Source organism: Crocuta crocuta, unplaced genomic scaffold, assembly GCF_008692635.1.
Source record: "Crocuta crocuta isolate KB4526 unplaced genomic scaffold, BGI_CrCroc_1.0 scaffold72, whole genome shotgun sequence".
Lineage (NCBI taxonomy): Eukaryota > Metazoa > Chordata > Mammalia > Carnivora > Hyaenidae > Crocuta > Crocuta crocuta.
This window is the reverse complement of record NW_027529427.1, coordinates 9519246-9542523: the sequence shown is the minus strand read 5'-3', so window position 1 is coordinate 9542523 and position 23278 is coordinate 9519246. Positions and strand designations below refer to the sequence as shown.

The 23278-nt window shown below is 48.1% G+C and overlaps 1 protein-coding gene across 4 annotated transcripts in view; it reads left to right on the top strand.

Moving 5' to 3' along the window:
* Positions 1 to 21335, top strand: part of MICAL3 (microtubule associated monooxygenase, calponin and LIM domain containing 3) — a 267770-nt gene extending 246435 nt beyond the window's left edge. For 3 of the 4 annotated variants that reach the window (XM_077759278.1, XM_077759277.1, XM_077759276.1), the window contains 4 exons: positions 2749 to 2799; positions 13789 to 13888; positions 14041 to 14114; positions 14210 to 21335. In XM_077759278.1, coding sequence (XP_077615404.1) covers positions 2749 to 2799; positions 13789 to 13888; positions 14041 to 14114; positions 14210 to 14394 — 410 coding nt within the window. In that variant the 3' untranslated portion in view covers positions 14395 to 21335. Of the gene's footprint in view, positions 1 to 2748; positions 2800 to 11010; positions 11077 to 13788; positions 13889 to 14040; positions 14115 to 14209 lie in introns of all 4 variants that reach the window. The other variant, XM_077759280.1, reaches the window with a different exon arrangement.
* Positions 21336 to 23278: the final 1943 nt, after the last annotated feature.

Below are 23278 nucleotides of genomic sequence, written 5' to 3'. Positions count from 1 at the left end.
GTAACAGGCCATGTTATTTCAAGCTGCTGGGTAGAAAAATCTACCCTTGATGGTTAGCATGGGAGATTGCCAAAGTTCTCCCTTCCAGTTATTTAGGTAATTACCTTTTCGTAAAAATATACAGCCAAGATTTCATCTAATTCAATGGTTTTCAAACTTGTTTTCTAGCGGCAGAACCCTTTATACAAGCCAAATTGTAAGTTAAAGTTTAAATCAAAAAGGATGTTTGCAAGCACCAATTTGGAAGTATTGGTTATAGTAGAGAGCTCCAGTCATCAGAGGCCTCCGCATGCAGTCCGTTTCTGGGGCCCAGTGGAGAGAGCATCCTGACACACAGAGGGAGTTGCTGTGAATGGTGACCGTGTTTTAACAGTTCACGTGGGCATCTCAGGATGTGTGCAGTTGAAATTACCTCCATGCTAGGAGCTGAAGGTGGAGCAGTAGGAATTGTTTTCACAGTTGAATCACTCACAAATCTAATAGCAGCTCCTATTTCTTATAAAGAATAGATCTCAGAGAAAAGCCCCCAAGCATGCAGTGAACACAAAAGCCAGCTCTGCTGTGGTATCATGGCATGGATGTCACCCTCCTAGAGGACAGTACTGTGACAGGAGCTGCTCTGGAGGCTGGGAGTGATGGCTCCCCAGGGTGCTGTCCTGTACTACTGTTCATGAGCACTCTACTTGCAGGCCAGAATTTATATAAATAGTAAGATATTCTCTTCCCTAACACTTTTGGCAGATACAGATACTTGCACACAGAGGGCAGAAGAAACTTGGTCCTGAGAACCTCACAAAAGCAAGTTTGCCTGATAGCACAGATTGATGTGTTGATTGTCTTCAGTGGGTTAAAGTTGGCATATCAGACTTCTGAATGTGGTGTGTGTTGTGTAAGCTTGAACAGAGTTCAAAGTATTTGTGAATCCATTAATTGGAAGACCACTTGAAGAATCCTAGGGTCTCACAGAACAGTTTGAAAACCATTGTTCTAGTCCAAACTCTTGTAAGCAAACTATCAAAACACCTTCATCCAAATACATATTTATCCTATTTTCAAAGGCAGGCTTTGGGAGCTCCATTGGGAGATCTCCCCATGGTGCATTTGGGAAATTCTCAAGATATAGTAGCTCCTATCATGAGAATATACTTCCAAACATATTTTTCTTATTTTAAACACATCGCTTCCAAAGCTCTCCTCTTGTCAGAAATCTCAGTGGGCCCTGGTCCTGCTTGGCAGAGATCATCTTTGAGGCTGAACTGTGAACATTGGCTGTCATTTCTCTCCTGCTTCTGCATTCCGTTCCCCTTGATAGTCTGGTTCCTCCTGGTTGAGTCCTTAAGGAGACCGTCTCAGCTGAGCATAGTAGTTTGGAGTCTTCTGGCAGTGCTAGTTGGCCCCTTCCCTGAGGGCCTGCCATCCTGTCCTGCCTAATGGGCTAAAAAGCCTCCATAGCCATCTGATGGAGTCGGAGTTGGGTCCAGACTGCCCTGCCAGAGAAGAGGCCTGATAAGGACCTGCCACCCTGTTGATCTCAACTGGTCTAAGGCTCACGTAATATTCGGGCCACAAGGATTGGGCGCAGAGCCTTCAAGCCTAGGGCAGATGTGATTTCTAGTGTGGAGCACCTGAGAAACCCTTTTTGTTTCTGGAACTGTGATTCAAATTTAAACCGCTGAATCAGCCTTGAGCATGAGTTGAAAAACCCTTCCAGGATTACATGCTGCTTTCTGGTGTGTCCATTCTTAAAGGGGAAACCCTCATGTAGAACAAAAGGCTGCCAGGATCAGCATTCAGATTGAGAGATTTGGAGGCAAAGGGTAACACGTAGCAGCTGACTTTTGTCGGACTCTGCATTTGTTTATGATTCTGGAAGCGTGAGGACCACTCAGGCCCAGGCCAGGCCCTCTGCAGTGCCCAGTCTCTACATCTCAGGCACGTGAAGAATGTCACATCCGTGCTGCACAGCCACGTGGAGCTGAAAGGCAAGGAGTACCTGTGGCCAGCAGACCTCCAGGAGCCGTACGGGCAAATAATCACAGTTCATTGCCTGCTTTTAAAAAGAAGCCTGGCTGAAGTTGAGGCCTAACTTCAGAAGAAACAGGATTTCCTTCATCTCAAACCTATCCAGTGAAGGCGGTTCTGCAAACAGTTTGATAGGCTCACCAGTGGGGTCACAGGTGAATTCTTGGGATAGCTCTGCCTGCCTTTAAACCTAAGGATTGGTGGCCTTGCAGAGCTGTTGTAGGATATTCATATCTTGCTTTCAACCCCTCAGCCTGGGGCATCTAAAGTTCAGTAAAAAGGCAGTAAGTAGCCCCTGATCTGCCCTTGAATCTTTAAATATCTTAAAAAAATAAAATAAAATAAAATAAAATAAAAAATAAAAATCTTAGTTAGATGCAGTTGAGTCCCAGCAGAGTCAGGACTCCCAGCAAAGCCAGGGCCTTCTGCTCTGTCTTAACTGATCAGAGGTCTAAACAGCAATCACATTGCTAATTGGCTATTAACTGTATCACTTGTGGTTTTTAGCGAGCACTCCCTTCCACCACCAGGAAGTATATAGCTATAGCACGTGTGTATATGTGATGTACTTACAGAGAGATGCATGCTCTCCAGCTGTTCTCCTCGCCCTCTTGCTATATCTCTGTGTGTTTCTTATGCTTCCTGTCATTGATTGCTTTGGGTATGGGGGGGCACAGGAGGGTTATCTGATCCAATAACTCTCTCTTCACCAATTCCTTGTTGTAGACTATTGGGGAGAGTCTTATTACAGTGACCTCATCGACTTGCATCTGGGTGGTATGTATAGCAGCATCTGTTGCTGACACTAACCCTGCTGACACCCTCTCCCCACCCGCTCTTCCCAGTCCCTGCTCACCAACAACAAGAAGAAATCAACCTGATAACCCAATGACAAAAGCACAGGCCCTTTTCCAGCTCATAATGGAGCAGCTTGCTGGATTCCCCCCACATAAATACTCCAGGAAGATTTGAGATAGCCTTTGCTGCCCCGGGTTACTTTAATTTTTTATAATAAAAGTTCACCTACCCTTCCCCATCAACCTCACATCTGCATCCTAGTCCCTGTAATATTGTTTAGTCGTTTAACAGTAGTAACACACATGCACACACACACACACACACACACATACACATACACTCACACTCTCTCTCCCTCCCTCCCCAACGTGACCTGTGTCCTGAATCTCATTCTTGTTCCTTACATGTAGGTATCACATCCACTAGAAATCTCACTGCCAATCACACTCAGGAGCCAAACATGTAAAGAACTCAGCCTCACCCATTTTCATTAGGCTGTGTTCATATTTCCCCTAAAAGATCCAAGTGCATGGAAAAAGTTTCAGTTGTGATTTCTGCCCAAATTCACTGACCTTGAGGTTGTGTTGACAGATGCCTATAATAACGTCACTCCCTCCTTCCATGTGTCATGGAACTTACTTAGCAGTTCTTTTCAGTGAAGATAGGAAAAGCCTAAGGCAGTGGTTCTCAAAGCCTGGTCTCTGGACCAACAGCATCAGCAGCATCACTTGGGAGCTTACTAGAAATGCACATTCCCAAGTCCTATCCCAGACCTTCTGAATCAGAAACTCTAGAGTTGAGGCATGGTTATCTGTGTTTTAACAAACCTTCCAAGTGATTCTCATGCCCTCTAAAGCAAGAGAACCTATACCTTAAAGGAATTCACGATTTTTGATGTCTTGACTGTACAGAGCTCACCATTCGTATTTGACTAGGGTAATAACAAATCTGTGAGTCTCATTTCTAGACTTTGGGCAGCTTTGTTAAGAGAAGTGCCAAGTGGCTGCTCCTGAGGTTAACCAGGGGAGACTGGGGCCCTCCTTGGAGTTCCTGGCCGTCTGACCTCTTCATCTCCCCTTGCAAGCTCCTTGCCTAAAAGTCGTCTTAGAAGAACTGGCAAAGATCACTCTCTTATTTTTTACCATAATCCCATCCTTTTTAAGAGTCACTTTGTGGCCTGTTCATTTAAAAGACATAATTCTGTGATTCCTACTGTATGACAGTTCCATATTCTTAGCCTTGAGCAGTAAGAAAACAGGCTCTTGGCCTCAGGTGGGTTGGGTTGTTGCTGGTCTCTGCTGTCTGTTTTCTGTCCCCAAGGTCTCACGGACACCTACCCTGAAGGGCAGATCCCTTCAGTGCCCCAGAGCTTCTGGGGTGTTCAGGGACTTCCATACTCATGGCCATTGATGCTGTAAAAGGGCTGATGCTTGCATTCCAATTAACAAATCCCAGTTCCTGTCTAATATCCTTGACTCCTTTCCCACCTCCTCCTGACATGCCCCGGCAGATGTTTATGTCAATCCTAAAAACGAATCTCAGTGTGTGAAAAAGACTTTTTTTTTTTTTTAGCTTAAAATCTCCCAGAAGGAACTGTCAAAACCCATTCCTTTATAGTTATATTCACCCTTCCCTCCCAGCTCAAGATCTGTTGCCACTGATTACCTCGTGTGTCTAGGTTTGTTTTCTGCACTCCCATGTTTAACTGATAAAAGGTCATTGGCTATTTTCAGTTCTGTGTCCCTGACTTGAGAGCTACTAGCCTCTCAGGTTTAGAATTCCAAAAAATTTGAGAGAAAAAGAAAATAAATAGAAGAAAGAAACCTCAGTGTATCTTCTGAATTATGAAATACCCTACCATCAAATACCTTATAGCCTCTGCTACTTGGTTCTCATCAACCCATTTCTTCCTCTTTTGCCAGCTCATTATGATTTTTGTGTTAAATTTAAACTTCTCTTGTGGTTCTGTCCACCACATAGAAACTGCTACTGTCCTACCAGTGAGGCAAAAAAGAATCTTCTATTCTGACCGGAGTACTTTGTACCCCTGGCAGAGAGGGTTCTCTGGCTCCTGTTCCTGCCCAGCTCCAGGAGGAAAACACAGATGCCAAATTTTAGGTCCCTTTTCACTTTCTGCTGATGTTTCATTCTTAGAATACTTGGTAATATTCATTATTTGAGGAGAAAAATTGTCCTTTTGAAATCTGGAGCCTGAATTATAGAGCCTAATTGTTTCTCTACTCTTGCATCCCCAAAAGGCTACAGGGCAACCCCATTGCTGGGTCCCAGCACTGATCTTAGCTCTCATGTGGGTGAGATGAAGCTCCAAGCAGTGTTCAGGGGTTAAGAATTCTGTATCCTGCTCAGAGGAGTCCATACTCCTGATCCCTGCCCAGCCCTCTGCCTATTAAACCATATTGCTTTGATAGGACGTTTCAGTGGCTCTCAGCTAACTATTTTAAGTTCCAAACCTGTATCAAAAGTCTCTTTCTGAGCCACACAGTATAAAGTATAAAGACCTCTTCTTCATATAGTTGAACCTTGTAATTTCAAAAGAAACCATGAGAAGGATACATAATGAACCCTGTACCAGAGAGGAAGTGTCCCCTTCCCTTTTCTTCCCGAGGACTCTGACCAGGCCCTCCCTAACCAGTCCAGCCACCACATTTTGTTGCACATTCTAGTGCCACAAAGATAGATGATTGGAAATCTTAAGATATAAAAACTGTTTCTCTTCCAAAGAACTTTCAGTTAAAAATATATACCTAATTTCTTGTTTTCAAAGACTTCCCCACTTGCTTTGTCTATCTCAAAGGGAAATTGAAGGAACATGAATGGTTTAAAAATGTAACAGAAAGGCCTGGAAAGTGATCTTTCATGGTTGCTGGTGAGTTGGGGCAGAGGCACAGGAAGGCTCACCCAGGCCTGCTCCCCTCCCCTCCCTTCCTATTCTGTTTGCTTCCCTTAGTTTGATGATGGTACATTTTTTACTTGTCTTTTGTTCTGAGCATTGCTCTGTTTTTGTTTAGGAACTTTAAAATCCTTGAGATTTCCAAGCATTCGTGTGTGTGTGTGTGTGTGTGTGTATTTGCAATGTGTATACATTGGATCTCCATTCTTACATGCTTTTTTAGTTTTCTTTTTTGGAGGAGGGCTTCATTTTATCCCCAATATAGAGATTCATGCTACACTGAGCTTTTATAACACACGGCACACCTTAGCCCTGTCTATGTATGTAGACTGGGCCTGCTAGACCAGAAACCTTCCACCCTGTCATGATGCTTGCTTACCACTCAGCAGCAGTGCAAAGCAGCCAACTTGGTTTGCTCTTAGGGCCAAAGTGTTCATCCTTGCCCCTGAGTTTGGGGTTGGGCACCTCAGCCTTGCAATGCAAAGTCTACCTCATGTCAGAGGCATAGCATTAATACTAAGCAAATGGGTTTCCTGGGGTGAGGAGTCAGAACAGTTGAATATAACCTTAGTTAACAAAACATTTGGCCAATCTTGCCTCGCTTCAGGCTATGTAACCTGAACAACACCAAAAAGGAAATCAATGAAAGCCTCATTCATTACACCTGAAGTACCAAGAAATTCTCCCCTTCCTGGGCACGTGGCTTTCTTCAAGGCTAATCTGGTAGATGAAGTTGGGCGTGACAGGTAATGCCCCTGATGTTCCTTTATGAAGAGATGAACAACATTCTGGTAACATCTATAGGATGAATTGTATAAAAAGGAATTGCTGCAACGCTGAGTAAGTTATCAACAGATATAGAGGCATTACTGCCAAAAACAAAGGTGAGAAATGAGTGAGAGTCCCCCAGGCAAAATGAAGTCTGCACAGGCTGGCCCACAGAGACTGGCCTGGAGCTACTGCAGGGGAAAATGGAAGCACAAAATGTGACAGAAATAAAATCCTTGTTTCCTCTCTGTGACACCTTGGAGCTTGTTCAGAGGCCAAAAGGAAGTGAAAAAGAATCTCTTACTTTATGTGGGATTTCCCAAATACTTAGCTGGAGAGGAAGTCATCTAACCCAGGGTTACTCTACAGCTTTTTGTACATGAAACAAGCTACGGTGTATCAAAAGGGAAGATGTTGGGGCAGGGGTGCAATTTTGAGCCTGTAAAAGGATGCTATTTCTATGACTTTTGTGAGCTGATCATTTGGAAATCTGTATTTTCATGTGAAAATACTTATAAAAAGCCCATTTTCTTCATAATGTCTCTGGTGCACAGTACTAGGCTATGATATTCTAGGACATAACTATGATTCAATGGGAAAACAAAGCATTACAGGCTGGGACTTCTGGAATGTAGGTATTTCCCTGGCCCATCTGTCTAGACCCTCTCGATGATCTACCAGGCAGATAGAGATCCTGAAGCTTTAAGCCTGTGGGGTGAAGTCTCCTTTGTCCAACAATGAGAACTGGGAAGAGATAAGTACCTGAAATGAGGCAGATGCCCACAGCTGCTTCTCAGCTCTAGACCAGACCTAGACATCCCCTTTATTTTTGTTCGGGAATCCTGGAGACTGGTCCACCAACTTACTCCTGGACTGGCCCTGGGCCACGTGAGAGGCAGGGCCTAGAGTGAGGTGTCCAAACAGGTCAGGGCAAAGTGGTAGTGTGGAGAACACTCCCAGCCTAGGATTCAAGTCCTAGCTTCACCATATGCCCAGCAAATTCACTTAACCTCTCTGGCCTCTGCAAAATAATGGGAGAAAGGGAAGACATTGCCAACTTTCTGAGTGAAGTTGGTCTATGTGTGACTCTTCTCCCAGCTGCTTCCAGCATTCATTTTCTAGATTTGCCTAGAGTGTTTGTTAGTCCTTTTTTTTATGTTTGTTTATTGAAAGAGAGAAAGTGAGCAGGGGAGGGGGCAAAGAGGGAGACAGAGAGAATCCCAAGCAGGCCCCATTCTGCCAGCATGGAGCCCAACACAGGGCTCCATCCTACGATCCGTGAGATCATGACTTGAGCCAAGATCAAGAGTTGGACGCTTAACCGACTGAGCCACCCAGGTGCCCCTGTTGGCCCTTTAAAGAGGGAAAACTGTTGGGGTGCCTGGGTGGCTCAGTTGGTTAAGCGTCCAACTTCAGCTCCGGTCATGATCTTATAGCTTCTGGGTTTGAGCCCCACATCCAGCTCTGTGCTGACAGCTTAGAGCCTGGGGCCTGCTTCCTATTCTGTGTCTCTGTCTCTCTCTGCCCCTTCCTTGCTTGTTCTCTCTCTCTCTCTCTCACGCCTCAAAAACAAATAAACATTTAAAAAAATGTTTAAAAAAAGAGGGCAAACTCTTAGTTCAGAATGGGAGAGGAAGACAGGGGTTTAGTCAGGCTGTGCCACTACTTGGAACCTCAGATTCCTCACCTGAAAAATAGAGAAGCTAATGCCTGCCCATGTAGCCACCCTGGACCAGTGTAAGGCTCAGATGAAATAACACATGTGGGAATGTTTTACAATGAAAGCACTACTCATGCTTATTACATGCATCCCGCTGAATCTGATATTCTGCTGCTTTTCTAAATCCAGTGACCCATCTCATCCCTGCCCCCAGAGGTCAAGATGAGTGGGTGTGAGAGCACTGCTGATGGTGGGTCACCTCTCAAAAGGAAGCACTGCTTCAGAGAAAGAAGTCGAGTTTGCTGCCAGGGTGAAAGGTGGGGCGGGTGAGCCTGCAGCATCTGGGAAGGCAGACAGAGTTAGTCCGGGATGAGAGTGTAGATCTGCTGCTGAGAAGCCTCCAACCAGGACCAAATTATGGGTTTGCTTGGAGATGATGACCACAGTCCTCAGGGGACACAGAAATAGTCTGATAAGTGACATATATGGTGCCCGTTACAAAGCCACAGAGACCTAGCACCCTAGCACTTTTAAATAACCATAATAAACTTTTAAAAAACACGTATTTGCCCTAAGCTTGACGACATGTTTGCTCTTGGAACTAGTGGACCAAATCATCTATTTCTCACATCTCCAAAAAAGGCAAAGAAATTACACTCAAAGTCAGTACCTCTGTGCTTCCCTTGCATGCTCACTTCAGATTCAAGTCTAGGTTGGAACTCCCCTCGTTTAACTGTTTTTCCCCCTTGATTTCTTATTTTTAAAGCAATATTTATTGGGCATGTTTTCTGGTTATAAAAGTAATATACATTACTACTTAGAATTTGGAGCATGAAGGAAAGCCTGAGGAGGAAAGTCATAACCATGCATCTTGTCAGCTCAACCCAGCTCCTCTCAAGGGTTTCCATGCTGCCTTCTGTTATTAGGACAAGGTCTTTTTTTTTTTTTTTTCTACACTTTTTTTAACACCTGCTTTACCTGATATCCCCTTTTCTAATTTCATTTGCTAATTTCTGTTCTGAATATCCTGTTACCTCATATTGTTGTCTGTATTGGAAAGGGTGTATGAGGATGTGGTCTACATAAAAAGAACTAGAAGCTACATTTGTCGTATCCAGAAAGTAGAAACACGTTTTAAACATACGTGCAGGTACATGGGCTCAACTGTATTGGTTGTGTATCAAATCACTGTCCCTTGCTAATGACTGTGGACACTGGTCCACTCTGCACCACAGGTGTGTTTGCGTATAATATCAGTACCAGGAAGCAGGAGAGGTTGTTACATTGACATTGTGTGTCATGGGATTTATCCAGGTATTCTGAGCACCAGCATGGAGTCTACACTTTGAAACTAAGAAGGTTGAATGTAGATCAGCTATAAGCAGAGAAAGGAGCCTTTCTTCCCAACCCCAGCGCATCAGCTGGTCACAGTCATGTCTGTTTAGAGCCCTGGATGTAATCAACATTGCACACACACATGCGTCCCCACAAACAAGTCTCTGGCTGTAGTTTTGAAGTTTTACCTGATACTGGGTTCATTGTGCACAAAGCACTATGGTGAACACTGAAGGGTGTAAAAGAAAGAGAAAATGTGGTACCTGCATTTGGAAAGCATAAGGACCCTTCACCAGTAGCTTGTCTATTTGGCCCTCTTGTTGATTAAACCAGGTCTATTTCTTAAACTCTGTTCTAATCCTAAAACTGCCCCTGCTCCCTGTAGTCCTGAGGCCATTTCTCCGAGCCTGTGTCTCCTGTGTGTGCCCGGGTGGTTCTGTGATGGTCCCTTGCTGGGCTCCCCTCCCTCTTCCTGGGTAACCATCAGGTCTCCCTAAGTCTTAGACACATCTCTCTGCACACTGTCTTCTCTCAATGGCCCCATCCACGACTCTTACCAGCATCGTTACTGTGAGTTTTCGGCATGTCCTGTCGGCTCACCCCTTTTGGTCTTCAGTCCAAAGTGTGCAGCCTTCCCCTGGCTGTGACGCTGGAACCCTTTGTGGAGATGGAGGGGCAGAAGAAAAGGGGGTGGTTGGCTCTCCCTGGTACATGGGGGGATAGTGAGATGGACTGGTGGAAGTCGTCTCTGTGTGGTTATGTTTCCCCCAAGTTGTCCTGGCTCAGAATTCAGTGCACTACAGATATCAGTCCTGGAAGCCCATCCCAAGGTCAGGTGCTGCCTTCGTAGATTTAGAGCTTCTTTCTGTGGGCCTAGCCATCCAGTGGTTGCAGACCCCTCCTCACCCCTTAGACTCACCCAGAGTTAGTTTTACATGGAGTGCGTGCATCTGTGGTGACATCTTAGAATATTTCACACAGGTTTGGTTGGTGACATGAGGTTATCACCTGCAAACCTAGGACAGTATTGGCCACATATGTAAGATGGACTGTTCCACAGAGATAGGCAGACAAGTCCCAGGGGCTTTGGGTATTTTTGAGGAGGGAACCCAATACCCAGATGTCACCACCCTCCCAGTAAGGGACAGAGGAAGAAGGAGCAGTCCACTCACCCCAGAGCCATCCGTCATCAGAAGGGAACACGTGCATTCCTTTTTGAAGCCACATGCCCAATGCCTGGGTCTGCTCTTGTTCCGTTTCTGTGCTGAAAAAAGGACTTAATTCATTTGTAGACTTTGTTTCCCTTGTTTCTGCTTTTCCATTTCTTGTATTTTTTTCTTTTCCTCCTGTTGTTCCTTTCTCACCTCTTATGCTTTTTGTCCTCTGCTTGTTTTTTTTTTTTAATTTCACCTTCTCCCTGTCCCTCTCCACTTCCAAACTCCTCCTCCTCCTCCTCCTCTCCCTTTTTGTCTTTCTTCATCTCCTCCTCCTTTTCCTTGTTTGGTCCTTTTTGAAGTTGAGCCCAGTGGCGGGACTCCACGGCGTAGACCTCTCTCCTTCTGCCCTTGCTGTGTCCAGGAAGGTAACGTAACTCCCCAACCTCATCCCCACTGCCTCTCAGGGGTCATAGCAACACTAGTCAAACAGGGACCCAAAACCCAGCTATTTTTCTCTTTTTCTCTGACACTTGATAGCTTTGTTACAAAACTCTATGAGTATGTGGCAGTTTCTTACAAGGTACAGTATCCCTTTGACTCTCTCGGGGAGGATTGGGTACAGAGGGGAGCCAGAGAGCCTCCAGGTACAGGCCTTTCAGGCTGCAGCTGAACATCCCATGATTTGTGCCCGTATTCGTGGCTGGACCTTTCAGACTCAAATCTAGCAGACAGAGGGAACAGGGACACAGGTGAGGAACCTCCTACCTGTGTGGCAGAGATTTCTGTTGGTGTTGTCGAGGAATACTGTCCTTACAAAGACTGGTCTACACGATGCCCCCAAGTTCTTTTCCAAAACAAAACAAAAACAAAAAAAAAACAAAAACGAAACAAAACACCACTAAATGCAAACTTTCTACCCTGTGTCTTGCTGAGTGTGTGTGTGTGTATTTTTTTTTTTAAGTTTGTCTGATTTGAAGTCTGTTGTGGTGATAAGATTGTTGTTGAAAAGGCATGTGGGAAGGGGAAAGGGGAGTGTGGTCATGACTAACCCTTGCTAACCTCTTACTCTGCTCTTCATGGCGCTCACATTTGACTTTCACCCACCCCGCCATATACTGTTGCTCATTGGCTGTGAACAATCTCTACCATAGCTCATGAGCAGTGTTCGGATGTCTCCCAGTGGAATTTTTGTCCTTGCACATGGGGAGGTGGGAAGGAGGGAGAGACTTCCCAGTGCGTTCACAGCTTGCCGCACTGGACAGCTTGCATGCCTCAGGGCTCCATCTTCCATGGCCATATGGGCACACTGTGCAGAGACGCTCAGAAAGGAATGCATGGAACTGAGCTGTGGGCTGCTTTAAAAGCCTAAGGACCAAGTCTATTGGGTCGGGTAAGGAAAGCTTCTGTCCCCAGAAACCCCAGCACTCCACAGAGGCAGGCTTGGCTGGTCAGGAGGGAGCTTTTATCCAGAGTAGGACTCAGGGACAGGACTTCACCTGGGAAGCACAGCTGCATGTGCACCCAGGCACACTGCAAACACTAACCCCTGCTTGTGTGAGTGCAAGTCACTTCTGCCTCTCCAGAGAGTGGCCCCCTGTTGAAAGACATAACTGGCGAGGGCCTCCTGTGTGTCAAGCAAACAACCCGGCAGAAAAAGACTTATCTCTGAACCGTGTACAGGGGAGTCAGGTGGGAAGAATGTAGGAAACAGGAGCTTGATATAGGGGAGTTGTCCCACCTGAGGGTATATTCCATGTGTTTCTGGGTCTGGTCTTTGCTGGGATAGGACATCCAGCCAAGTGAGTCATAAAATGGAAGGCACTTTGAAAGATTTCCCAGTCCAATGCCTCTTAACCTGGGGCGCGTGGGCGGACTTCAAGAAGCCCATGAACACCCTAAAGTTTATATAAGATTGCTGAATGTGTATATATGCATTTTTCTAGGAAGAGAGTCCCTAGATTTCCTGAGATTCTCAGAATGGTTTGTAACCCAAAAATATGGAAGACCACTGACCGAGTATGTATTTTGCTTTAGGCAGGACCACACTATTGCCACGAGCTGCTGCTGCTTTTTTTTTTTTTTTTTCAATGCTTATTTGTTTTTGAGAGAGAGCAGGGGAGGGGCAGAGAGAGAGACAGAATCTCAAGCGGGCTCTGCAATGCCAGCACAGAGCCTGACATTGGGCTCAAACTCACACACCGTGAGATTATGACCTGAGCTGAAATCATAAGTCAGCCCCTTAATTGACTGATTCACCCAAGCACCACTTGCCATGAGCTTCTTTGTGTTCCAGGGAAAAAGAGTTCCCTCCTTGGGTGGTTTGATTCCTTGGAAGGTTCTTCCTTCTGTCCTCTGCTTCAGTTAAGCCCAGCAGGGTCAGGCTGCCCCTGATGGAGACTTAGGTATCGGCCGTGTGCTAGTGGAGAGCACCAGCCCCAGAAACTGCTGCTGGGGTTGGGTCAGAGCAGAGAGTGCTGCCTTATTTAGTCTCTAGCGTCTGCTGGTGTTTCCCTGCCCTTGGCGAGAAACATGGGAGCCATCCTGCGATGTACTGCATATACCGCGCAGGAAGCTTGATGGGCCACGAGTTCAGAAAAGGAATCTCACTGATCAGGATGTAAAGAAATGATGAGGCATCGGGACCAGCCAGTGGCCCAGAGAGGAGCAGTAGCCCAGAAGAGAATTGGATTAATGAGGGTGATTTAAAAGGAGGGATACGTGCGGTTCATACATTCGCATTTGCCTCATTCGTGAGGCTGGTTTCCTCAAAGCAGACGTAGCACATACCAAGTACCAGATAAATATTACATGAACGGGGGAAAGGAGGACAAGGCACTTAAAGCAGACCAAGGGCGAACCGTTGAGCAGGAGGGGTACAAAGAAACTGTGACCAGCTTACTGAGAGGGTGAGGGCTGGACCTGGGAAGGACAGATGGAAAGCACAGACTCCGTTAGGCTCTGGGGGTAGACGTGGAGGACCCCTCCATGGCTGTAGGCAAACTTTGGACCTGGCTTGGGAGTGTTCCGGCAGCATCCTGCTCGGCTCTCTTTGCACATTTGCCCCAGTGTGATGACTCCTGCCGGCCGGGGTAGACGGCAGACACTTCCTGCGCCTGACATACCCTCTCTCTTGGCAGGCATGGGCAAGAAAGACGACCCCAAGCTGATGCAGGAGTGGTTCAAGCTGGTGCAAGAGAAAAATGCCATGGTGCGCTACGAGTCAGAGCTGATGATTTTGTAAGTGGCCTGAGGTCGGGGACCCAGCTAAGGGGGAGGCCGTCGGCTCAGCACCCGTCACGGCAGGAGCACAGCTACTTCCTAATTTAGGTGATGGGGAAATATGGTCCCCAAGTCACTGTCTCCTTCTTCCCTCCACCCCCAAATCCCAGCGCCCGCGAGCTGGAACTGGAGGACCGGCAGAGCCGACTGCAGCAGGAGCTTCGGGAGCGGATGGCCGTGGAGGGTAAGAGGGGACAGGGCTGAAGGGCGCCCGGGAAAGCTGGGGGTGGGCCTGTGCCTCCTGGTCCTGTAGACCTAATGTCTTTGGCCACTGCCCAGATCACCTGAAAACCGACGAGGAGCTGTCAGAGGAGAAGAAGATCTTGAACGAGATGCTGGAGGTGGTGGAGCAGAGAGATGCTCTCGTGGCCCTGCTAGAGGAGCAGAGGCTCCGGGAAAAAGAGGAGGACAAAGACTTGGAGGCCGCCATGCTGTCCAAAGGCTTCAGCCTGAACTGGTCCTGAGCTCCGCCCGTGCTCTGGCTGGCTGGTCCGTGGCATCCACCTGACCCACGCTGGGTTCTCCCACACCTCCCAGATGCGAGATCGGAGAAGGCCTGGCACCCCCTGGGAGTTTACACTCAAATGTCTACGTGCCTCTTGAAAAGTGGGTCAGATGTCTGTGCTAGGGGGGAACCCCAGGCCAGGGTGATTATCTGAGATGGCTGAGCCCGGCTTCCTGCTCCAGAGAGAGAGGAACACAGAGCATTGGACACGTGATGCGGGAAAAGGAGAACCTGCACGCTCCCCGAGGACACACCGTGACTGGTGCCCCTCCTGCCACAGGAGGAGGAAGAGAAGGAAGCTGCTCCCTCTCTGGCAGAACCACAGCCGCCAGGGTGCACCTCCACGGAGCAGAGGGGGCGGCCATCCTCTTCATGCTCGCTGAAGCACCACCAAAGAAACGAAGAACACCCCCCGGGAGGCAAGATGTGAATCAAGACCTGGGAGGGGGGCCAGTGGCCAGCAGGTCAGCACCTTCGCCGGCTTCGCAGGGGGACCTGAAGGCGGGCTGGCTCCCGAATTCATGATGCAAGTGAGGAGGACCCAGGAGGGGTCTGCTCCCCAGCACCCCGGCACCACACACTGGACCACTGGTGGCCAAATGCTGCAGGCCTCTCTCTGGCTTTGGCCTGAGGCCTGTGGATTGCTGCATTCTGCTTTCAATTCACAACAATTTTGACACTGGAAAATACTGACTTTGGGGGACAGGATGAGGCCCGACATTTCAAGCCCCCACTTGACAGACAGGCGTTGTCACTGCTCAGCGCTTCGCGTCGGGGCAGGAGATTTTCTTTTTCCTTGACGTTTTTCCTGTGTTTGCACATTGAAATGAAGCTGACGACCTGGCAAGATGCTCAGCCGCTTCGGACCCTTTTTGTCAATTAACTTATTTTTTTAATACTTGAAAAGAAGTAACTTCATTTTTATATCTTTACTAGAGACACTGATCACGTGGCACCCGGTGTAGGTAGGAGTGACGGGCTGTCTGCTGCGTCCTACACAGTCCCATCCCAAACTGACTGAACGCTGTTACAGCCGTCTATTTATTAGCCTTCTCATCGTGTTGCTGACCCAGTTGGCATTAGGGAGCAGCTGAGACCCTCGTGCGGGTTCTTGGTTGTAGCTCTTCTGTCCCCTCCTGTACTTTGCGTCTGGCGCCTCCTCCGTCACCTAGCCTGCTCTCACTGTAATACCACACTTTTGTGTCTGCACCATTCATCTGTCCGGGGTACATTTCAGCACTGTTTGAGGCCAGGCCAAAGGCCACAGATGCCACTCGCCTCTCCTTATTGAACCCTGGCTCTGCAGAACCCATCTTTTCTCCTCTGGTTTGGTGCCAGGGTTTCACCCCCCACAGCACATTTTTTAAGTTTGGGGGTGAGCCCTTTTCCAGGCTGGCTGAGACAGTGTATGATGGGGCCTTGTAATCCATCTGGCTGATGCGAATTCCCCTCAGCCCAGCCTCAGGTCCCGCCAGACAGAGATGCAAGTGTTGTGGCACATGTTGGAATTTAGGTTGGTCTCTCACAGTTAACGCCACCCCAGACCCACTCTGCACCCGGATCTCCATGGGGAGGCAGGGGGTAATGAGCACCATGTAACCAGTTCCTTGAGCCAAACTGCTCACTTCTCATAGCTCAACCAGAGACTGGCCTTGTGCAGCTCATGGAGCTATGGTGTGGGAAAATCTGGTGGCATAGAGCTTGTCCAGCCACACAATGGCATGTGGTCCACCCAGGGAGGATTCCTGTCAGGGCCAGACCTGGCCAGATCCAGAAGGGCCCTCCAGCAGAAGACTTCTGGTGGAGAGGGGCCAGTGTAGAGAGAACAGAGGCCTGGTGGCTCTTCAAGGCAGCCTAGGATCAGTGTCCGTGCTGACCTTGGAACCTCCATGGGAAACCACACCATGCCTCGACTTGAACATCCATTCTTAGTACAAAGGAGCAAAGAACGTGTCTTACTCTTCACTTTGTCCAAAAGCTGCCATCTCTCTCCTGTGGAAATCCAGATGTGCTGCTAGCAACTGTCACAGCTCTGACTTCTTCACTTCCTGTTTCCAGATGAGGCAGAGTCTCCATTTTTATGCTTTTCTTAAAAAGGGAAAAGGGTGTTCTAGATTCGATCTTTAAACCTCAACCTTCCAGTAAAATTGGACTTGAGACAGGACCTTCATCGCCTGTGTGGCCTTGTCCCTAACCCTCTTCACCTCTCAAATGCCACCTTAACTAGCCAAGCCCCAAGAGAGCTGCCTGCATCCCTTATAGCTCCTGCTAATCCCAGAACAGGGAAACAGTTTACGAAGCGGCTGGTAAAGGATGTGGCCTAGGCAATGTGCTGTAAGTAGCTTAATGTAGCAGGAGCACCCGATGTTACCCTATGCCCTTGCTGCCGGCCAGTACCGGTCAGCCTTTTAACACTCCGCACTCTGCTGAAGCACACTGCTGCCTGCAGTTACTAGAAGGGGTACTGAAGACTCTGCAGAGAAGCTTCGGAAATCCACAAGCCTGCAAAGCGTTCCCCAGTTCTCCACCCGCCGGTGGTGTTACGACTTCAGGTTCTAGTGGTGCACCTTTTTTTTTTAAAGCTCCCATTTTATAACCACTAGTTTGCAGTTTATTTTAGTACCCTGGTGACATGCTGCATGAGATGTTTTCCACCTCTGGAAATGCATGCAGCTCCAGGCAGGTCTTCTTGCCGAAATTTAAGTCCCCTTGAAGGCAGGGGACACAGAACATATATATAAATATACACACATTGACGTGTGTATGTATGTATGTAAGAAATGTTAGAGTTTGAATGAGCCCAAACCTGAGGCCAATACAGGGGGCAACCAGTCCAGCACCACTAGAGGGAAGGTAGGAGACACCCCTACTCCTGAGTCTAAGGGACGCCATGTGGGGTTCTAAACCTGCTCAGGTGACATATTTGGGGCTTTGCCCTCAAACTATCCTCCAGTTGCTTTTGACCAGCAATGATAGACTCTTCTTTATCCATTCAAAAGAGAAGACATTTTTCAGTGGGGCAGGAGGTAGAGAGTTTAAAGGAAAAAATTTGAAAGAATGATAATAACTGAGCTGCAAAGGGGAATGGGCCATTTTATGCGCAATAAACGTTTTTAAAAGAAATACAGAGTATTTCTTAAGTCATTTGACTGGACTTGGCAGTGAGCCAGGATGCATTTCCACATTCCACCACCTGCCCTTTCTTAGGGAGATGCTGTCCAAGCACATCATTTATGTCTGGCATATGTGTAGGTGTGTGTACAAGGTTGTTAAAGAACACAACTTTGTTTTTGTTTTTTTGTCCTTTTTTTTTTTTTTTTTTTAGTCCTTCATATTACCCTGGCTCAGCCCCCAACTGCTATCATTTGAGAAATGCCTGAAACAATTTAATGTGATAAGAAGCTATTCTTCAAAACCAAGCCTCGATCCCCTCTTGAAGAGAAGGAGCATTGTTCTTTGAAAGAGAGATTCTTCAAGTCTGAGTGGTCTTGTGGCCCTGGCAGCCTTCTTTGCTTCTGTGCCTGCCTGATCTCTGTCCTTTGATACAGCTAACTAGGAAGCCCAGTGGAATGGGGTCTGCGGCCTCCAGGCCTAAACGATTTAGATGTGTCAGTGTCCCTGTGTACATTCAGCATAGGGCCTTGAAGAGATGATGTCCCCCTTCTTTGGACTGGAATCATCCCCAAGAGATTGAAGGGAATAATCCTGGCCAACTCTTCTCTCTCTACTACAAGAAGCCTCTTGGGCTAATCTTCAGATGAAGACACATTTCCGCTCTTGTCCCCTGCTTTGGTGTGTTAATCTATCAGGAGATAGCTGACTTTGTCATCACCCACAGAGCTAATCCCAAAGGTACAATGCTTCCCTCTGGAGCAGCAACAGCAGAGAGAGAAAAAATGGCACTAGATGGTTGGAGGTGAGCCTTGCCCGGCCTAGAGGTCACTGCCATGGAAGCTGGCTCCTAGAGCCTTTCAGCTTCATTGCCAGCTAGCCCAGAAAGAAGAAAGGGCCCTACCTTAGGGAGAAAAAAATTTAACCAGCTTGAGTGAATATCCTTGGCTGTGGCAAATGCCTATTGGGAGAGACTGGAGTTTGGTAGTCACCTGTGCTGATCCCAGTCACCTTTTGTTCCTTAGAGGGGTTTGCTTTCATTAGAGCTGGAAACAGGCAGGATTTGGCCTTGTCACAACAGCCCCAGGTGGCAGGAAATGATGGCTGCTGTTTTGAGGCAGGGAACCAGAAAGGAAGGCTATGTAAGTGCACCTCAGAAACACATACCCTCTTTCCTTCCAAGAAACTACCACATCTTATGGGCTCTGTGATCCCTCCTGAAACCTTCTGGGAATCAGTGAAAAATGGTAAATGGAGAGAATGTACTGTTTTATTTTATCTTATGAGCTGGCCCATGCCCTGAAGGAGACTCCCTTCTCTCTGTTACCTGCTCAGAAGATCCCCTCCCAGCAACGCTCAGTGAAGAGGGTAAGAAACCATCCTCTCAGGTGGGTTATGTCCCACTGAAACATCAGCCCAGGGGCCAGAGCTGCCCCGCATACACTAAACCAAGGAGCCTATTAGACCAGGTGCCCAGGGTCACAAAGGCCTTTTACTGACACTCCCATATGGACCACCTGTTGCTGCCGAACTTCACCAGGTAGCATTTTGTGACAGCCCCACTCCTTGTGTCCTCTGCCCTGAGGTCTTATAGGCAGGACTTAAAACAAGGAAACTGGAGTCCCGGCTTCCGTGGGTAGGCCATGTGGGCCGGCTGCCTCTGCCTGAGAAGCCACCTTATTACCAAGACAGATATGGAAGAGGAAACTGCGTCTCATGATGTGTGCATATACACACGTGCACATGTGCACATGCATGCACACGCACCTTCCTTTCCATGCTCAGCATGTCCTTTCTGAACCAGAGTGTACCTCTAGCTCTAAAGTAGGCTGAGTATTGGACCCAGGAGGGTCCAAATGAGGGTCCAGGCTAAGGATCTTGTAACAGTAAACAGCCCGGCGCCTGGAGGACTACAGTTGTATTGAATGGTCTCCAAAGTAGGCAGCTAGAGCATCCCCAGATCCAGGGGAAGGGTCATTTGAGTGCCCAGTAAAAGTGTGGGGCTGCCTTGGACAACTTGTGAAATGAGAATGAGGTTGCCAGTGTCTGGTGAGGAATGTGAGTCGGGCGAGATTAAGGTTGGCATTCAGGCATGAAACTCATTCCTGCCTCTTCCCTGACTTTAGAGGAAGCCTTAGGCCTATCACTTAACTGGTCAGTGCCTCCCTCCCTGGGATCCAACCCAGGAAGGATCCCTGGAAGGGATCCATGGAAGGGCAAAGCATTGAAGGGTTTGAGATTCTTGAATCAGGGCCTTTGTAGATGAGCAGACCTCTTTCATGATGGTAACTAATGTTCACCGTGAAGAAACCTGAGAAGCACTGAGGGGAAGCAGTGCCAGCACCTCTAGGGTCTGGCTCCCTACTACCCAAGTTCATCTCAGATCTATCTGGTGAGCCAATGGAGTTGTGCATTCAATTTTAATTACTTAAAATGCTGGGCTGAATCTTCGGTTTCCTCTCAGGAACTTAACTTACTCATGACAGGTCGCTGTAGATGGGCAGTGTTTTCTAGAAGCTTCATATGGGAAGCTGCTGGGTGCGTGCCTGAGGCTGGACGATGCTGAGCCTGAATCAGCACTCAGCACCTTACTAGGAACAAACCAGCACTCTCAGTTCAAGGGGACAACACCCCCGTCTTTTCCCTCCTGCCTCGTTCTACAGCCACTAGCCACCAGCCACCTCCACTTTCATCTCGAGGCAGCTACACCAGTCACTGGGGACATCCGGGGTCCCCAGTCCCCCAGGGTCATTACCAAGGAGAAGGGGCTCGTCCAAGTGAAGGCTAGGGTGTATTAGCGTTACGGTGCTGATCAAAAGCCAAACACGCACCACAGGCAACTAGCACAGCAAGTGACAAGAAAAAATGAGTTTCTTGGTAGAGAAGCCTGGATGGATACCCAGCATCTGGTGCTGTGGCCTTCAGGTCGTCTCCCTAAGAGTTTGAATGCCAGGTCTTCCCTGTAGGAGAAAAAAACCAAGAAGCACCTAACAGCTGAAGCCCTCTCCCCAGCTGCATTTTATTTAGTGTTTTTTAAAATGTTTGTAAAGAATTAAGTACCATTTTTAATATGTAAGCAGGGCCAGACTTACTTAGTACCAGCCTTCATATTGGGACAGAATACTGTTTCTGGCCCTAGAATTAATGTTTTCAGTCTTCATCACATTGTTCTTAAAAACACCTGTAAAAATCTGGTTGGGGAAGCAGGAGGGTGAGGCTGGAAGGTGCTGGCCCTGGGTTAGCACTTGGTGCCTTATACCAGTTTGGGAACAAACCAGCACTCAGCTCGGCCGGTGGGGGTTGGGAGGACACCCCATTCTTTTCCCTCCTGCTTCATCTACAGCCCAGGGGATCCAGAATTGGTAGAGCCTTAACTCCTGAGGAATGGTCACCCCAGAGTGTCTCTTCTGAATGAATCACCCCAACATGGCCTTGGCCCCTGCATCCTGGAAGATGCAGAGAGCGGCCCCAGGACCTCCTATGGGAAGATATTTGGAAGAAGCATCAAGGACAGATTTTTCTGAAGCACCGTGCCTGAGGAGAGTGGGTAGAGGGTATGCCCACTGTGCTGACTGCAGCGGTTGACATTAAATGTAAAATAAGTTCATGCCTATGTATGTGAAGAGCCCCGCAGACCCTGTTCGTGACTTTTAGAGTCATTAGTGGGAAGGAAAGAGGGAAACAAATAGTAACTTTTCAGTTTGCTGTAGCAGGGTGCACACTTACCCTCTGGCTGTTTGCACTCCTCCTGTGGGCAACAACCAAAATAAAGTCAGTCATTATTTTTTCCTTCTGTGTGGAAGAGGATCATTTCTCCCCTCAAGCAGGTTCACACCCCCATTAGGGCTGGGATGTGCCCGTAAAACCAAGGGGTCTGAGGATGCCTTCCCTCCTTGAGGCACCAGGACCACCTGCCCACCCGGGCTGGCCTTCAGCAGGGCGGGCGCCTGCGGGGGTGGGTGAGCCGTATCCCTGCTTGTTACTCATGGCTCCTTCCACTTGTCCCCCGCTCCAGGCCTTTCTACCTGCCCCCCCCCACAATTATGTTTAGATTGGGAAAAAAAAAAAAAAAACCTCCTAGCTAGGAGAATATTCCTGCCTCTCATTCCCTTGATCTTACTATGTAAGATCTTGAAAGAAAAGAATGGGCAGAAAATTTTTTCCTCATCAAGTCTTCTGCCCAGGCTGAGGACCCCCTCTCTCAGCATTTCCTCGTGCTTTTTCATCGGAGGGCGACCATGCGAAGTTGAGCTGTGGCACAGCTGTGGTGGCAGGTGCTGATGGAGGAAGGGAGAAGGGAGGATGAGGGGAATCTTAAGGGCAATAAAAAGACCTGGACTTGGGGCGCCTGGGTGGCCCAGTCGGTTGAGCATCCGACTTCGGCTTAGGTCATGATCTAGCAATTCATGGGTTCGAGTCCCATGTTGGGCTCCGTGCTGACAGCTCAGAGCCTGGAGCCTGATTCTGATTCTGTGTCTCCCTCTCTTCTCTGCGCCTCCCCTGTTCATGCTGTCTCTCTCTCTCTCAAAAATAAGTAAANAAAGACATGGACTCAAAACCTAGCGATGTGATCAGGGATGAAAAACTAGGAATCTGTCCATTTCAAGCCAGGGCTGTGATAAGGTGGAAGACACGGACAGACCTGGGAGGAGGTCTTAACCAGCAGAATCCACTGAATGGCACTGGACAGAGTGCAGCCCACCAGAGCCCTTCAGAGTGCTGAGTGATGGCAGAGGGGCGGGTCTGCTGGCCTCTCCAGGTGGGAGTGTCCTGGCAGCCTGGCCCCCTTGTCCATCCAACCTGGGGACTGTGTACACTCCATTCTTACCTGGTCAAGAGTTGGAGTCCAGGGGGTGCCTGGCTGGCTCAGTCATTGGAGCATGCAACTCTTGACATCAAGGTTGTAAGTTCAAGCCCCACGATGGGTGTAGGGATTACTTTAAAAATAAACTCTTAAAAAAAAAAAAGACTTAGAGGCTGGTGAAGAACTTAATGGTTAAAGCAAATGGAAGCAACAGAAATGTCTGCCCTCTCAAGCCTCCCTCCTCAAACCCCATACTTTCCTCTTCCCCAGAGAGGAATTCTCGCAGGACCCAGGAGGAAGGCAGAGAGACACAACCCCTCTCTGTGGGTCAGGCCTTGATAGCAGGAGGCAGAGACAGTTACCCACCTCCATCCAGTGGGCTAGTGTGTGTAAAAGGCGTGACAAGCCCTCCTCCAGCCGAGGTGGGGACTGAGCCCTGGACCCGGCAACTGAAGAGTGTTTCAACATAAACAGACGTGTCTGGGCCTTCTGTGCCTAGAACTGACCTTGGCTTTGAGAGCTGAGCACCAAGTTCAGCCGGTAAAAAGGGCCACTGCGTAGCACTGAAGCTGGTTTTCACCACACAGAGAACAGTGTCTGCAGGGCCCTTTCTGGGCAGTGCTTGGTTCCATGGATGTGTGTAGGTCCACTGCTTAAAACATTTCCCATCTTTTTTTCCCGCCAAGACAGTGATCTCCCCTGTCCCCTCCCTTTTCCCTTCTACTCCTTTAAAGATGATCCCAAGCAAGAGTCCTATCCCCTTCTCTACTTCACCCCCAACCAGAAGAAAATTCTGTATCCAAGGCCACTTGGCTGTGTGAAATGAGCACTGGACCAGGAATCAGCGATGAAAAACTAGGAATCTGTCAATTTCAGATCCTGGCATCTGGCTCAGCTTGGCCACCACCTGGCTGGCTGATCTTCAACA